Source organism: Anabrus simplex, chromosome 8 (genome assembly GCF_040414725.1).
Source record: "Anabrus simplex isolate iqAnaSimp1 chromosome 8, ASM4041472v1, whole genome shotgun sequence".
Lineage (NCBI taxonomy): Eukaryota > Metazoa > Arthropoda > Insecta > Orthoptera > Tettigoniidae > Anabrus > Anabrus simplex.
The window spans coordinates 98,846,178-98,862,550 of NC_090272.1; the positions used below are offsets into that span (position 1 = coordinate 98,846,178).

The following is a 16,373-nucleotide window of genomic DNA, read 5'->3' on the forward strand; positions in this document are numbered from 1 at the left end:
GTAATGGTTTATATGGAAGTATGGTGCTTTGTGTGGAATTCTGAACTCAACAATACGAGCACTTACTCTGCGAAAACTAGTCGTTCAATAAGAGTGATCACACATGCCCCGCTAAGTTAACTTCTCCTGACAGCTTAATGTTGTGGCTGGCAGTTTCTAGGCAACGCTATAATCGCACAAAGCGAATAGCTGAAAGCGTTTTAACAACAGGGAGATAAATGTGCTTAATAAATGCTTTCCACCTAATATAGTGGTAACTTTATACACAGCAGTAGCACAGCATGGAGAATAATTTAATGTCAACTGCACAGCGTGGTTCGTTAGGCACTCTTGTCGTATGTTCAAGACTGCGGGATCGAACTCCGGCTCAGGGGTTAGCATTTAAGATCGTATAAATGTATGAAGTCCGCCTCTGTGGTGTAGGGTTTAGTGCAATTAGTTGCCACCCCTGGAGGCTCGAGTTGGATTCCCGGCCCTGACACGATATTTGGAAAGTGGTACGAGGGCTAGAACGGGGTCCACTCACCCTCGGGAGGTCAACAGAGTAGACAAGGGGTCGATTCACTCCTTAGCCATCCTCAAAGTCGTTTTCCGTAGTTTCTCACTTCTCCTGCAGGCAAATGCCGGGATAGTACGTAACTTACGGCCACGGCCACTTCCTTCCCTCTTCCTTGCCTATCCCTTCCAAACTTCCTATCCCCTGTTCAGCACAGCAGGTGAGGCCGACTGGGCGAGGTACTTTCCTCCTTCCCAGTTTCATCCCCCCGACCCAAAGTCTCACGCTCCAGGACACTGCCCTTGAGGCGGTAGAAGTGAGATCTCTCACTGAGACCGAGGGAAAAACCAACCGTGGAAGGTAAACAGATTAAGAAAGAAAGATAAATGTATGAACCCCATGCTGGATTACTGTACTTAAATGAACAACTCCCAGGATAAAATCGCGATAATCAGGAAACTCTTAAACCCTATAGTGCTTAAAGGGATTTTAAAGCTGTTTTAAAACAATTTGCTTTACGTTACATCGCAGCGACACAGATAGGTCTTATGGCGACGATGGGATAGGAAAGGGATAGGGGTGGTAAGGAAGCGAGAGTGGCCTTAATTAAGGTACAGCCCCAACATTTGCCTGGTGTGAAAGTAGGAAACCAGGGAAAACCATCTTCAAAGTTGCCGACAGTAGGGTTCGAACCCACTATTTCTCGAATGCAAGCTGACAGCTACGTGACCCAAACCGCGCAGCCACTCGTTCGGTGGAAATGAAATTGAAAGATTGGTGGTGGTGATTATTGTTTTAAGAGGAAGTACAACTAGGCACCCATCCTCTATATAACACTAATCAGAGAGAAAAAATGGAAGGGACCCAACACTTCGAAAAATGAAGATATCGGCCAAAGGAAGACAAGGGCCACGAGGGGCGTGAAAATGAAAGACTCGCTAACCCTCGCAAACCTAATAGCGTCGAGGTCGGAAAGAAAATAAGTTGACCAAGAGAGCTCGGATAGGATAGATGAAAGTGAGGAGCCTGGCACAAGTAAGTGGAAGCAATGCCAGGACTCAGCTAAGGGCCCAGTGGTCGCCAACCCAAGCTCCAAGTTCAAAGCCCCTAGGGCCCCTTTTAGTCACCTCTTACGACAGGCAGGGGATACCGTGGGTGTTATTATACCGCCCCCACTCACAGGGGTGTGAAATTGAAAGACTCTCTATATCTAGCAAAATTAATAAAATTCCAATCTGAAGAGAACTCGAGTTGACCAAGTTAGGTCAGACAAGAAAGGTGAAAGTAAAGGGACTAGCACAAGTTAGAGGAAGCAGTATCTGGCTCCGCTAGGATCCATGTAGACGTCAACATACGCTCACATCTCTCTCAATTTTGAGCCTATTTTATTCGCCTCAAACAACAGGCAAGGGATACGGTGGATAAATTCAACACTCCTACGTATAGGGGAAAGGCAGCGACTGTAGGCGAGGAAGTTTCTGGTTAGAAATGGGAAACTGTAGAAAAATGGCCGGGATAGTGATTACCATTATATGTAATAAAAATGGATAAATACAGGGTGTACCGGTATCAGAACTATACTGATTAAAAAAATCAGGGATTCTCTTCGTGTTATGTTAGGAACGATGGTGCAATCGGATTGGCAGAGAAAATTTTTCTTTTCGAGAAAATGGGGGTTACTTTGTCACTTCCGAGTGCGCGATTCAAATCGAGGATCTATCCCGTATTTGCTGCGCCAGAGCACAACCTGCTGTCGGGCTTCAGGGAGGAGATCTAGATCAACGAAACATAACTGTCTATTCCTCTGGTAGCATTTTTCAATTTCCTGGCGTATACTGAATATCAGATTCTGATAGTCCCTCTGTGGTCTCAAACCACACTAGTTTTCATCCAACTTCGCAAATTAAATTAATGAAATTCTATATTGTTTAATGTTTTTAAATGATATAACATTCGCTTGAAATTACCGTAAGCGCTGCTTGTCGCTTTCTTAACATTGGCAGAAATGAAATGTCGTATGGCTTTTAGTGCCGGGATATCCCAGGACGGGTTCGGCTCGCCAGTTCAAGGTCTTTCTATTTGACTCCCGTAGGCGACCTGCGCGTCGTGATGAGGATGAAATGATGATGAAGACAACACATTCACTCGGCCCCCGTGCCGTAGGAATTAACCAATTAAGGTTAAAATCCCCGACCCGGCCGGGAATCGAACCCGGGACCCCCTGAACCGAAGGCCAGTACGCTGACCGTTCAGCCAACGAGTCGGACAACATTGGCAGATTACATAGTGGACAAATGTTAGTTTAAGAGTAAGGCAATAAGGTTATAATGATATTGCATGGAACAGGACGAGGTGAGCAAAGTTTGATGCAGATTCTTTCGTACAAGATTCCACTCTGTTTTCACGTCAAGAAAGTGTACAGATACCTCTTGAGACTGAATTTCACCATCGTCATCATGTAAATGGAGATGCAACATCGCAGATATATTTTTTCTCCATTCCACATTTTCCTCTCCATCATCGTATTACTGCTCCACGGCTAAATGGTTAGCATGCTGGCCTTTGGTCATTTCATTTCATTTATCGTGTTACTACCCAGATCCCTTTTGTCTCGAGTAGGTAGTACACAACCAAGTCAATCCATCAAAATCTGCAACGTAAGCCTAATTTACAGATGCCAGTTGAGAATGACAGTCGCTCGACGCCAGTAGCATATCCAGCCAATCTCCAACTGACATACCAGTGATTGGTACCATCTAAATGCCACTCAACTTGACATCTTCTTCCTTACACATCACAATATTGACCCCCTGTGGGTAGGGGTGGTACGATAACACCCACGGTATATCCTCCCTATCGTAAGAGGCGACTAAAAGGGGCCCCGAGGGCCTCTCAACTTAGGAGCGTGGGTTGGCGACCACGGGGCCCTTAACTGAGTCCTGGCATTGCTTCCACTTACTTGTGCCAGGCTTCTCACTTCTATCTAACCCATCCGACCTCCCTTGGTCAACTCTTGTTTTCCCATTACGACGGTATTAGAGCACTCGAGGCCGAGGAAGTCTTTCATTTTCACGCCCTTCGTGGCGCTTGTCTTCCTTTAGCCGATATCTTCATTTTTCGAAGTGTCGGATCCCTTCCATTTTTTCTCTGATTACTGTTATGTAGATGATGGTTGCCTAGTTGTACTTCCTCTTAAACCAATAATCACCACCACCATCACAATATTGTGTATGACGAACCTTAGTTTGGATGAAGCCATCCTAGGATGTCACAGATGCTACTGACAGACTTTGATGTGCAAGAAAGTCAGTTGCAGTGCAAACCGATCAAGATAAGTGAAAATCCACAGCCTGTTTCCAGTCATTTGACCGGGTCAGGAATGGAATAAATGAAGCCACCAACTAGCGGAGAGGATAGGAACTGTGCCGGCTGCCGAAGCCTGTCGCACTCCTCTGGGGCAATGATTAATAACTGACATATGAAATGAAATGACATTGGAGAGTGTTGCTGGAATGAAAGATGACAGGGAAAACCGGAGTACCGGGAGAAAAACCTGTGCCGACTCCGCTTTGTCCAGCACAAATCTCACATTGAGTGATCGGGATTTGAGCCACGGAACCCAGCGGTGAGAGGCCGGCGCACTGCCGCCTGAGCCACGGAAGCTTCATAAGTAATAAAAGAACATAATTAATAGAGCCAAACAAGAAATAATAACTGTGGCAGAATACATTACGTCACTCTCACCCAACCAAAGCCGAAGTTGCCGTAGGGTAGGTGGAGACAAGCCCTGCAATATTCGGTTTTTTGACTGTTGTGACCAACCTGGAGCAGATTACCTCAGAATGTTATATGTGTGTTTTAGGTAGGGATCTTACCTGATGGTTCTTGTTTGTGGGTTACTGTAGTCACGTCCTAGTTCGTGAACCATGGGCAACGGCTGAGTGGCCTAGTAAGTGGTCCTGAGAGTCGGGATACCAGTTGCTATGGAATGGGAGTGGGCATCTCGGACATATTCTGAGTCGTGGTCCTCCTTGTGCTCAGGCGGCTAGGACTATACAATTCACCGGTGGTCCATAACCCGTTAGAGGAGAGATCCTCACTTGGACTATGTGCAAGTAGGGCAGCATCCTGCTTCATGAATTTACCGAACTCAGAACACTTTAAGCAAGCCTCGGACCTATGGGAGTAATGGAGTCCCACTCCCATTTGACAGGCGAGGGACTCCTTGGAAACAACTTGGCGAACGAAATGGAATTCGATAGGGAGCTATCAATATTAATGGGGCTTATGGAAGAAAGAAGGTAGAACTGGCTGAGTCAGCAAAGAGGATGCATCTGGATGTGCTAGGAGTAAGTGATATTCGGGTAAGGGGAGATAATGAGGAAGAGATAGGAGATTATAAAGTGTACTTGACGGGTGTTAGAAAGGGAAGGGCAGAGTCTGGGGTAGGGCTCTTTATCAGGAATACCATTGCACGCAACATAGTTTCTGTTAGGCACGTAAATGAGCGAATGATGTGGGTAGATTTGTCAGTGGGAGGAATTAGGACAAGAATTGTGTCCGTGTATTCACCATGTGAGGGTGCAGATGAGGATGAAGTTGACAAGTTTTATGAAGCATTGAGTGACATCGTGGTCAGGGTCAACAGCAAGGATAGAATAGTGCTAATGGGCGATTTCAATGCGAGAGTTGGGAATAGAACTGAAGGATACGAAAGGGTGATTGGTAAATGTGAGGAAGATATGGAAGCTAATGGGAATGGGAAGCGTTTGCTGGACTTCTGTGCTAGTATGGGTTTAGCGGTTACGAATACATTCTTCAAGCATAAGGCTATTCACTGCTACACATGGGAGGCTAGGGGTACCAGATCCATAATAGACTATATCTTAACCGACTTCGAATTCAGGAAATCTGTTAGAAATGTACGACTTTTTCGCGGATTTTTCGATTATACAGACCACTATCTGATCTGTAGTGAACTAAGTATCTCTAGGCCTAGGGTAGAGAAAGTGAAATCTGTCTGCAAACGAATAAGGGTGGAAAATCTCCAGGACGAGGAAATTAGACAGAAGTACATGGATGTGATTAGTGAGAAGTTTCGAACAGTAGACAGTAAGCAGGTTCAGGATATAGAAAGTGAATGGGTGGCATACAGGGATGCTGTAGTAGAAACAGCAAGGGAATGCCTAGGAACAACTGTGTGTAAAGATGGGAAAAGGCGAACATCTTGGTGGAATGATGAAGTGAGAGCAGCCTGTAAACGTAAAAAAGAAGGCTTATCAGAAATGGCTCCAAACAAGGGCCAAGGCAGACAGGGATTTGTACGTAGATGAAAGAAACAGAGTGAAACAAATAGTTGTTGAATCCAAAAAGAAAACATGGGAAGATTTTGGTAATAACCTGGAAAGGCTAGGTCAAGCAGCAGGAAAACCTTTCTGGACAGTAATAAAGAATCTTAGGAAGGGAGGGAAAAAGGAAATGAACAGTGTTTTGAGTCATTCAGGTGAACTCATAATAGATCCCAGGGAATCACTGGAGAGGTGGAGGGTATATTTTGAACATCTTCTCAATGTAAAAGGAAATCATCCTGGTGGTGTTGCAAACAGCCAAGCTCATGGGGAAGAGGAAAATGATGTTGGTGAAATTATGCTTGAGGAAGTGGAAAGGATAGTAAATAAACTCCATTGTCATAAGTCAGCAGGAATAGATGAAATTAGACCTGAAATGGTGAAGTATAGTGGGAAGGCAGGGATGAAATGGCTTCATAGAGTAGTAAAATTAGCGTGGAGTGTTGGTAAGGTACCTTCAGATTGGACAAAAGCAGTAATTGCACCTATCTATAAGCAAGGGAACAGGAAGGATTGCAACAACTATCGAGGTATCTCATTGATTAGTATACCAGGCAAAGTATTCACTGGCATCTTGGAAGGGAGGGTGCGATCAGTCGTTGAGAGAAAGTTGGATGAAAACCAGTGTGGTTTCAGACCACAGAGAGGCTGTCAGGATCAGATTTTCAGTATGCGCCAGGTAATTGAAAAATGCTACGAGAGGAATAGGCAGTTGTGTTTATGTTTCGTAGATCTAGAGAAAGCATATGACAGGGTACCGAGGGAAAAGATGTTCGCCATACTGGGGGACTATGGAATTAAAGGTAGATTATTAAAATCAATCAAAGGCATTTATGTTGACAATTGGGCTTCAGTGAGAATTGATGGTAGAATGAGTTCTTGGTTCAGGGTACTTACAGGGGTTAGACAAGGCTTCAATCTTTCACCTTTGCTGTTCGTAGTTTAAATGGATCATCTGCTGAAAGGTATAAAATGGCAGGGAGGGATTCAGTTAGGTGGAAATGTAGTAAGCAGTTTGGCCTATGCTGACGACTTTGTCTTAATGGCAGACTGTGCCGAAAGTCTGCAGTCTAATATCTTGTAACTTGAAAATAGGTGCAATGAGTATGGTATGAAAATTAGCCTCTCGAAGACTAAATTGATGTCAGTAGGTAAGAAATTCAACAGAATTGAATGTCAGATTGGTGATACAAAGCTAGAACAGGTCGATAATTTCAAGTATTTAGGTTGTGTGTTCTCCCAGGATGGTAATATGGTAAGTGAGATTGATTCAAGGTGTAGTAAAGCTAATGCAGTGAGCTCACAGTTGCGATCAGGAGTATTCTGTAAGAAGGAAGTCAGCTCCCAGACGAAACTATCTTTACATCGGTCTGTTTTCAGACCAACTTTGCTTTACGGGATGAAAGCTGGGTGGACTCAGGATATCTTATTCATAAGTTAGAAGTAACAGACATGAAAGTAACAAGAATGATTGCTGGTACAAACAGGTGGGAACAATGGCAGGATGGTACTCGGAATGAGGAGATAAAGGCTAATTTAGGAATTAACTCGATGGATGAAGCTGTACGCAAAACCCGGCCTCGGTGGTGGGGTCATGTGAGGCGAATGGAGGAGGATAGGTTACCTAGGAGAATAATGGACTCTGTTATGGGGGGTAAGAGAAGTAGAGGGAGACCAAGACGACGATGGTTAGACTCGGTTTCTAACGATTTAAAGATAAGAGGTATAGAACTAAATGAGGCCACAACACTAGTTGCAAATCGAGGATTGTGGCGACGTTTAGTAAATTCTCAGAGACTTGCAGACTGAACGCTGAAAGGCATAACAGTCTATAATGATAATGTATGTATGTATGTCTTACCTGTAACTACTGGAAACACCAACCACCTCCAGTCATTAGTCACGAAACAGTTTGATTAAATAAATTAATAAATAATTGCAGGGCTTTACCCCATTGCATGGGGCAAAAACCTGCAGTGCAGGGCTATGCCCCAATTGGATGGACATGGATTTAAAAAAATACTCATATCAAAAACTCTCAAATCAGCACTTTAATTTACTTTAAACTTGAACACTTAAGAACGAATAATTCTACAAAACGCAACTAGAAATAGACTAGTACAGTAAATAAACTAATAGAAGGAAAGTAGGTAAGTAAAGGAAGTAAACACACTAGCTTATATTATATCAGGTTTGCATGAAGGCTTGCCAAGTTAAAAAATGTGAAAATTATTAAGTCCTCAGAGAAAGTAATCATGTTATGGAACCGTGCTGAGGTTATTCCAGTTGGTTTTGAGAGTTTAAACACTATGTCATCCATCGTAATGAATGACTCTGACTCTTCATTAGTTTCTGTAAATTTGTAGGCACCTGGTAATTTCTTGTAGAAAATCGCTTCATAGCCTCCGTCATCGTAGGTGGAAATGATACTGGCCACGTAATGTCGGAAAGACTTTATTTGTCTTACCCTGCACTTTGACTACAGCGTAGTCATTAGGCAAAAGCGATGGCAAATTTCAGGTCATCGACAAAGTCCCATAAGAATGTCCAGGAAGGTGAACTCCCCTTGGTTCCTGTGAAATATTGATATCCTCATTTTCTTGGGTCACTTTCCTCGTCGAAAACAATCGAAATCCGAACTACTATCGAGAACTGAGAATTCCGCATCTCTCTCTGAAGAGTCTGTATCTGGTTCATCGGCATTATTTATCCTTTTCTTCCTTTCATTTGACTTGTGCGCAGTGAAGTCTGTCCTACGTTGTTGGTTTTTTTTTTTTTTACCTTGGATTCGTTTTCCAAACGATCTTTGTTAGGTGTGGACATTAGAAGCGAAGACTTCAACCCTTTACCTTTACGTTTCCTCGTGCTTAATTTTAGGAAGAGGAATTATATCGTTAGGTGATGTGGGTTGGTTGCCATGTTTTGAGGGGATTCCAAATCAGGGATGTTGCCTCCTTGCTGCGTGGTAACATTATTATCTTGTGGTGATAAACCGAGTGAGCAGTAGAAGTAGAGGGTACTTGATCAAGAGACGTTTGGTCAAAAACAGCTGTTTCACCTCCAATGTTAACACTTGCATTTTCATCGTTAAGAAATATGATTCTTCGATTATCATGATATTCATTATTGGCGAGATCGTGTTCTGGGAGGTCTTGATCTGTCACTTCTGATGGCAGAAAGTCAACTTCAACGAAGACATTTGGGTCAAACGGGAAAATGCCTGTTGCTTTGAAAGCTTGGAACTGCAGTTGCAGTGGTTCCTAATGCTGGGGCTGTACCTTAATTAAGGCAACGGCCGCTTCCTTCCCACTCCTAGCCCTTCCCTGTCCCATCGTCGCCATATGACCTATCTGTGTCGGTGCGACGTAAAACAACTAGCAAAACAAAAGCAACGGTTCCTGCTTTCTCAAAGGCAATCTTGAAAGTCAAAGTAACACTGTAAACGTCAAACGTCTGACCAGGATTTGATACATCCCATACATCAACAGTAGCATCATAATAATTATTGATCGGGCCAAAAAAAAAAAAAAGCGATCAAGCGGTTGAGTCTTGTGGCTGCTGTGTTGTGGTAAGGTGAGCAGGTGGATGTGGTGTGCTCTTGCAAAAGTAATAGCCTCTAGGCTTGTGTGAGAAATATGGTTATCTAATATGAGTAAAACTGGGTTTTCCTCACTTGGATTTGCATACTTTTGAAAATGTTGCAGCCACTTCACGAACGTCGAGTTGTTCATATACCCCTTTTCTGTCACAACCATATCACACTCAGTAGGGCCACCACGAAACAATTAGAGATTTTCTTATTTTTAGCATAGATAAAGTAAGGAGGAACATAATTCCCCACTGCATTCATTGCACACACAGCAGATAATGTTTGGCCTTGCTCTGCTGCTACTGTCTTGGCAACTTCTCTTTTCCCTGTGGGAGCTACATGTAATGGGAATTTGTTTGGAACAGTTTGTACCCCAGTTTCGTCCATATTGTAGATTTGATTGGGAGTAAATTTGTAAGTTCTGACGACAGACACCAAATTGTCAAAATACTGTGAAAGTTGAACTCGGTTGAAACCCATTGCTCTGGATATAGCAGATATCCTAGATTCAGGAGGTCAATTGGACTGTATTGCGATTGACTAATCTAAAGCATTTGATAGGGTAGATCATGGAAGACTACTGGCAAAAATGAGTGCAATTGGTCTTGACAAAAGAGTGACTGAATGGGTGGCTCTGTTTCTAGAAAATAGAACTCAGAGAATTACAGTAGGTGAAGCTTTATCTGTCCCTGTAAAAATTAAGAGGGGAATTCCTCAAGGCAGTATTATTGGACCTTTATGTTTTCTTATATATGTCAATGATATGTGTAAAGAAGTGGAATCAGAGATAAGGCTTTTCGCAGATGATGTTATTCTGTACAGAGTAATAAATAAGTTACAAGATTGTGAGCAACTGCAAAATGACCTCGATTATGTTGTGAGATGGACAGTAGGCAATGGTATGATGATAAACGGGGATAAAAGTCAGGTTGTGAGTTTCACAAATAGGAAAAGTCCTCTCAATTATAATTACTGCGTTGATGGGGTGAAAGTTCCCTTTGGGGATCATTGTAAATACCTACGTATAAATATAAGGAAAGATCTTCATTGGGGTAATCACATAAATATGATTGTAAATAAAGGATACAGATCTCTGCACATGGTTATGAGAGTATTTAGGGGTTGTAGTAAGGATGTAAAGGAGAGAGCATATTTTTGTCTGGTGAGACCTCAACTTGAGTATGGTTCCAATGTATGGGACCCTTACCAGGATTACTTGATTCAGGGACTGGAAAAAATCCAAAGAAAAGCAGCTCGATTTGTTCTGGGCGATTTCCGACAAAAGAGTAGCGTTACAAAAATGTTGCAAAGTTTGGGTTGGGAAGACTTGGGAGAAAGGAGACGAGCTGCTCGACTAAGCGGTATGTTCCGAGCTGTCAGTGGAGAGATGGGTGGGAGGACATCAGTAGACGAATAAGTTTGGATGGTGTCTTTAAAAGTAGGAAAGATCACAATATGAAGGTAAAGTTGGAATTTAAGAGGACAAATTGGGGCAAATATTCGTTTATAGGGAGGGGAGTTAGGATTGGAATAACTTACCAAGGGAGATGTTCAATAAATTTCCAATTTCTTTGCAATCATTTAAGAAAAGGCTAGGAAAACAACAGATAGGGAATCTGCCACCTGGGCGACTGCCCTAAATGCAGATCAGTAGTGATTGAGTGATTGACTGCAACGCTGGTTTTTCGTGGAACACGCAGGGACAGTTTGTTTCTCTTCATAAATTCTCGCGTAAAATCCCTCCCTGCTAGTTTGGAGTTGATAGGAAATTGATGAGGTATACTGTTGTCCTCTGCATATTTGAAGAAAAGAAATCGTAAAGATTTCAGTGTAAGACGAAATAAACGTTGATCAAGGGCAATACAGTGGCTTACCAACTCCTTCTCTTGTTCTGTCGTAAAGGTATTCCGAAATCGTCCGAGTTTTACGCTATCTACTTTCTTCAGTCGAGTCCTCAGCGTAGTCTCATTGAAACCAATTTTCTTGGCAGCTTGACGAAATGAGGGTCCTGCAGCAATCATCTTCGAGCCTCATCGAGTTGGTCTTCCGTGAAAGGTTTATAATTAGTTTTTATTTTGTAGTTCCTAGAAAAATATATTGGGAAAATTATTTTAATTGTTTTAATATACCTACCCAGTTATCTACTCTTAGAAAGTATTTGTTTGATAAATAATACGTACATTATAGTATCTACAATTTTGATACTAAATGGGGCAAAGCCCTGCACTCAAGGGGTGCAGGGACTTGCCCCAAAGAACCTGCAGAGATTTTCCCCATTTGGCGTGTTTGTGAGTGGCGTATCAGCAAGGCTAGGTGAAGTGAAGTGAAGCAAAAGTTAATCCACGACATTAAAGCTTAGTTACAGAACTATTCACTATTAATTCGTTAATACAATTGGAGCAACGCTAACTCGCACAATATTGAACTGAAGTATCAAGAAAGTTACATCAACAACGTGAAAGACAAACTTCCCTCATTTTCTCGGCCGACGTGTACACCAGACGCCATACTTTTGATTCTTCTTCTACTTCTTCTTGTATAGTGTGGTTGGACTCATGTGTTATCGTCCAGTCACGAAACCAGATTAATAACTTCAACACTGACACATACATCACTCGTGGTCAGCATTAAAAGTGTAATTGATAGAAAAACACACAATAGGACTCACAGAAAACATGATGACCTCATATAAGACAGAAGTGAAGGTGATTTATATCCCACCAAAATTATGACAAACATTTTGCAATGGAACAGTGAGCACAAAGAGGCTGTCAAAGGATTATAATACAATATGTGCATCATCAAGAAACTGATTTATGCTGTTAACCAGAGTAGGAGTTAGAGAGGATAATAAACACGAAATACTTGTGGGGAAGGGGATGTCCATGTTAAGCAAAAAGGATAGGAAGCGCTGGCGGGGAACATCAAAAGCAGGACATTGTTACAGGAGGTGATTACTGTCGGTATCAGACAAGCCACAAACACAGGAAGTTGGGGGAGAAAGATGAAAACGATTTTTACATTGGGGAGTAAGAGCATGATTAAAACGTAGACGTATACGAGATGTGATATGGCGCCGAGAGTACTTGCCGTAGTAAAACCCACGGTTTAAGAGGAATATTCCATACTTTTGGTAACAGACACTGCTGCAATACTCCAACTGCTGCCTGGTGGCCAGTTTTTAAATCAAAGACGGGCTATTCAAAAAGTTAATAAACCTACCCTAAGTAGAAAGACCTCGAAAACAAAGGGTAGACATATTGAACAGGCAGCAAAGGCTGCAGTACGAAGTGGATCGCTAAACGAGCCGTGTCATCCAGGGCAACCTCAATAACGGATGATTAAAGATGGAGCATCGATAGGGAATACGCAAGTAGAAATTTTAATTTATAAATAAGTGACTCAAGATGATCACAATAAATCATCATAAATTAGATTTAAACAAATAATTTAAGTACAGCACTCCAATACCTTCGTGAAAACACGAACAGTCATGAATGCCTCTGGATGCCTTCCATCGACTAATAGAGTCCATTCCACAACTTCTCGTTAGTGACATCCTATCCAGGAGTAGTTATTCACTCTATTACGCAGGTAGCCATGATACTGTGATAAGACTGTGTATATTGTCACTACTTGTTTTGACATTCATTCTTCCTTTCTTTCTTCAGCCATCAGACTCAGGCGTCCAAACCCTTACAACCTATTTCTCACTCTCCCTCCACCCCCCCCCCTCCCCCCTCCATCTGTCTCTCGCTCTTTCTACCCGTCTCTCCCCTTTTCTTCTGCAATGTTTGCCTGCACTCAATTCTACAACTTCTTGAAAAAACTAATATTACGTCCTCACAGCAGAGGATCTGGGTGATGTTACACTTACTTTCATCTTGTATTTCAGATTATTCCGACCTTCCTTAAGCAAGCTGCTGAAGTTTTGGTGAAATCCCTGGTCGAAGTGAAGAAAAGTAACAATAATATTGAGCCGGTCGAAAGAGAACAATGTGAAGTTGAGAAACAAGAAGACAAAAAAGCAATTAATTCATTTTATGCGAATCTTAATCAGGTAAGTTACCACAATGAGCTTTTAACGTTAAAACTTCTTTTTGCCTTTAATTCAAATAAAAGCTGTAGAAAACAAAGAATAAGTGAGGCTATTGGTATCAAAAGAAGCAATCCCCGCCTTCCTGCACTTTACGTGGGAGTGATTTTTTATCTAATGAATGTCTATTCACTCTATCTGGGTAATTTTTGTCTTATGTACATAACAAACAGGCTGTGAGCGAGTAATCAAAGAAAACCTACCATATAATTAATGGCTAATTACGTATTTTAAATTGTATTTCGGAGATTGTCCCTTTTGATACTAACTTTCATATTTTCGTGGATATTGCTCTTTTTGATACCAGCATGTAAGGAGATTGCTCTTTTTGCAAATAACTTACAGAATTGTGATTCCTACACTATTTTTCTTTACACTGGATTGAAAGGTCAAGAATGTCACTATAATGTACTGTACATTTATTTAAGAGTTACAAAAGTGATGAATAATATTACCTAGACTGAAAAACGGAAGACCACCAGCACGAAACACATCAGTTTAGATTTGCAAACAATCTTATTACCAACACATTCAATATAGGGTACCGTACAATAAAATTTAAAAATTAACATTATCCTTCAGATAGTCAGTAAAAATAAGGAAGAGAAGTCTGTAAACTAAGGATAGCTGTTATAATAAAGTGCCCTGAGGTTATGATCAGTTCATATGGATATTGACTATACAAGAGTATATAAGTCCATTTCCCAACTGAATTTCTACCTGGTAAAAAAAAAAATATTTACTGACTGGATGCTATTGCCACTTTTTTTGCAACAGCTGATTTCCATTTCCTGTGATCGTGAGTCTATTTCCTCGCTTTTGTGGGTGACACAGGTGTCACGTATTGCGGTAGCATGTCCATCACAGAACACACTGAAGAAAGCTACAGCTTGTTTTGGTAATATAATATGTTCGTGCACGTTCATATACTTTCAAAACACCGAAAATACCTCCAGTATAACTCTAAAACCGAAATATAGGCATGCATAGGCAAGACAGTCTCATTTTATAACTCAACTAGCAAGATACCCGTGCTTCGCTACGGTATTATACTGAAATTTATATTTGAATGCTTATTGTTTTAGATACATAATCCGCCGAAATTCGCGATCTGACTCGTTTTCTATTATTTTACAGCACGTTTCCTCCCATTTTTTAATCTTCCTTTCCAGCAATCGATTTCGTACTTCCCGGGCTAGGCTCAGGTATTCCTCCTGGTCAGTTGGGTCCGTAAATCTTTGCCATCTTTTCCTTTAATCATTTTTAATATGGAGAAAATCCTTCAGGAGATCCGGAGTGGTGTCATATTGGGTGCCTTGGCGGCACTGAACCCGCGGCGGGACTGCATTCTTAGTCATTACCCGTCCAGGAGCCGTTACCAGCGCGGTCTGCACATTTGACGACGGTCCGGAATATTATTATTATTATTATTATTATTATTATTATTATTATTATTATTATTATTATTATTATATGTTGCTGGAATGGCTGATGACAGGGAAAACCGGAGTATCCGGAGAAAAACCTGTCCCGCCTCCGTTTTGTAAAGCACGAATGTCACATGGAGTGACCGGGATTTGAACCACGGAACCCAGCAGTGAGAGGCCGGCACGGTGCCGCCTGAGCAACGGAGGATCCTTATAAGAACATTAATAACAGTAAAATCAATTGATCTCACCTCCTTCTACACCCCACCGCCGTTAAGTTTATTTACCGATACCCCCCCCCCCCCCAAAAAAAAAATTAAAAGAAGGCTTGTTTCTTTATGTTTAAGGGAGATTTCAAACACCAATGTTCACGTCTATTACCTTCAGTTTTGATATATAAGTATCCCCATAAAAGTAATTTACTTTTTTCACTTCATTTCACACTACTCCCCCCCCCCCCTCAGTGAACTTTCCCGCAAAAAATACTTTTTTCTTTAATAGTAAAGGATCTTCTAAATACCCATTGTCATGACTCTAACTTCTTCAGTTTTTGATTTATGTGTCCTCATGAAAGGAATTCAACTCATTTACACCCCCACCCTCCAAGATGGTTTCCCGCCCAAAACGCGTTTTTCTTTGTTTTTAAAGGAGATCCAAATACGAATTTTCACGTCTGTAACCACTTTAGTTTTTATTACATGTATGTATTCTCATACAATAAAGCCAATTAATTTTTCAATACTTTCACCCCCCCCCCCCCCCCCCGCTTCATTGGATTTTAAGAGAATACGTATTTCTTTACTTTTAAAACAGATTGAAAATATCAAAATTCACGTCTGTAACATCTTCATCTTTGATATATCAGTAGCCTAATTAAAAGAATTCAACACCATTTTCAGTCACTTTCCCCCCCCCCCCCCCTTCCTCCCAAGTGATATTTCCGAAAACTAAAAATACACGTTTCTTTATGTTTAATAGAGATAAAAAATACCATTTTTCACTTCTGTAACATGTTAAGTTTTTTAGATACGATATACTGTAAAAATTCTCATTTTTAAATTTCACCCCTTTTGAGTTCCCCTTAAGTGGAGTTTCCAAAAACAAATCACCTATGTTTCTTTACATTTACAGGAGATTCCAAACACCCACTTTTTACGTCTGTAACATTTTACGTTTCCAAGATATTCTGTAGATATAGTCTTTCAAAAAATTCACCCCAATTTGTCACTCCTGTTTAACCGCCATTATTCGGATTTTCCAAAAACTAAAAAACAAAAAATACGTGTTTCTTTATTTTTAAAGGAGATACCATATACAAATTTTCAGTTCTGTAATATCTTTCGTTTCTGACATATATGTATCCTCATTAAAGGCATTCAACCCATTTTTCACCCTTTTACACCCCTTCTATTGGGAT

At 41.3% G+C, this 16,373-nt stretch overlaps 1 protein-coding gene across 1 annotated transcript in view; it reads left to right on the plus strand.

The window, feature by feature from the left end:
- The window catches only part of Ir8a (Ionotropic receptor 8a), a 107,181-nt gene that overhangs the window by 34,839 nt on the left and 55,969 nt on the right, over window positions 1–16,373 (plus strand). The window contains exon 5 of the mRNA XM_068229057.1: window positions 13,329–13,493. Coding sequence (XP_068085158.1) covers window positions 13,329–13,493 — 165 coding nt within the window. The remainder of the gene's footprint in view (window positions 1–13,328; window positions 13,494–16,373) is intronic.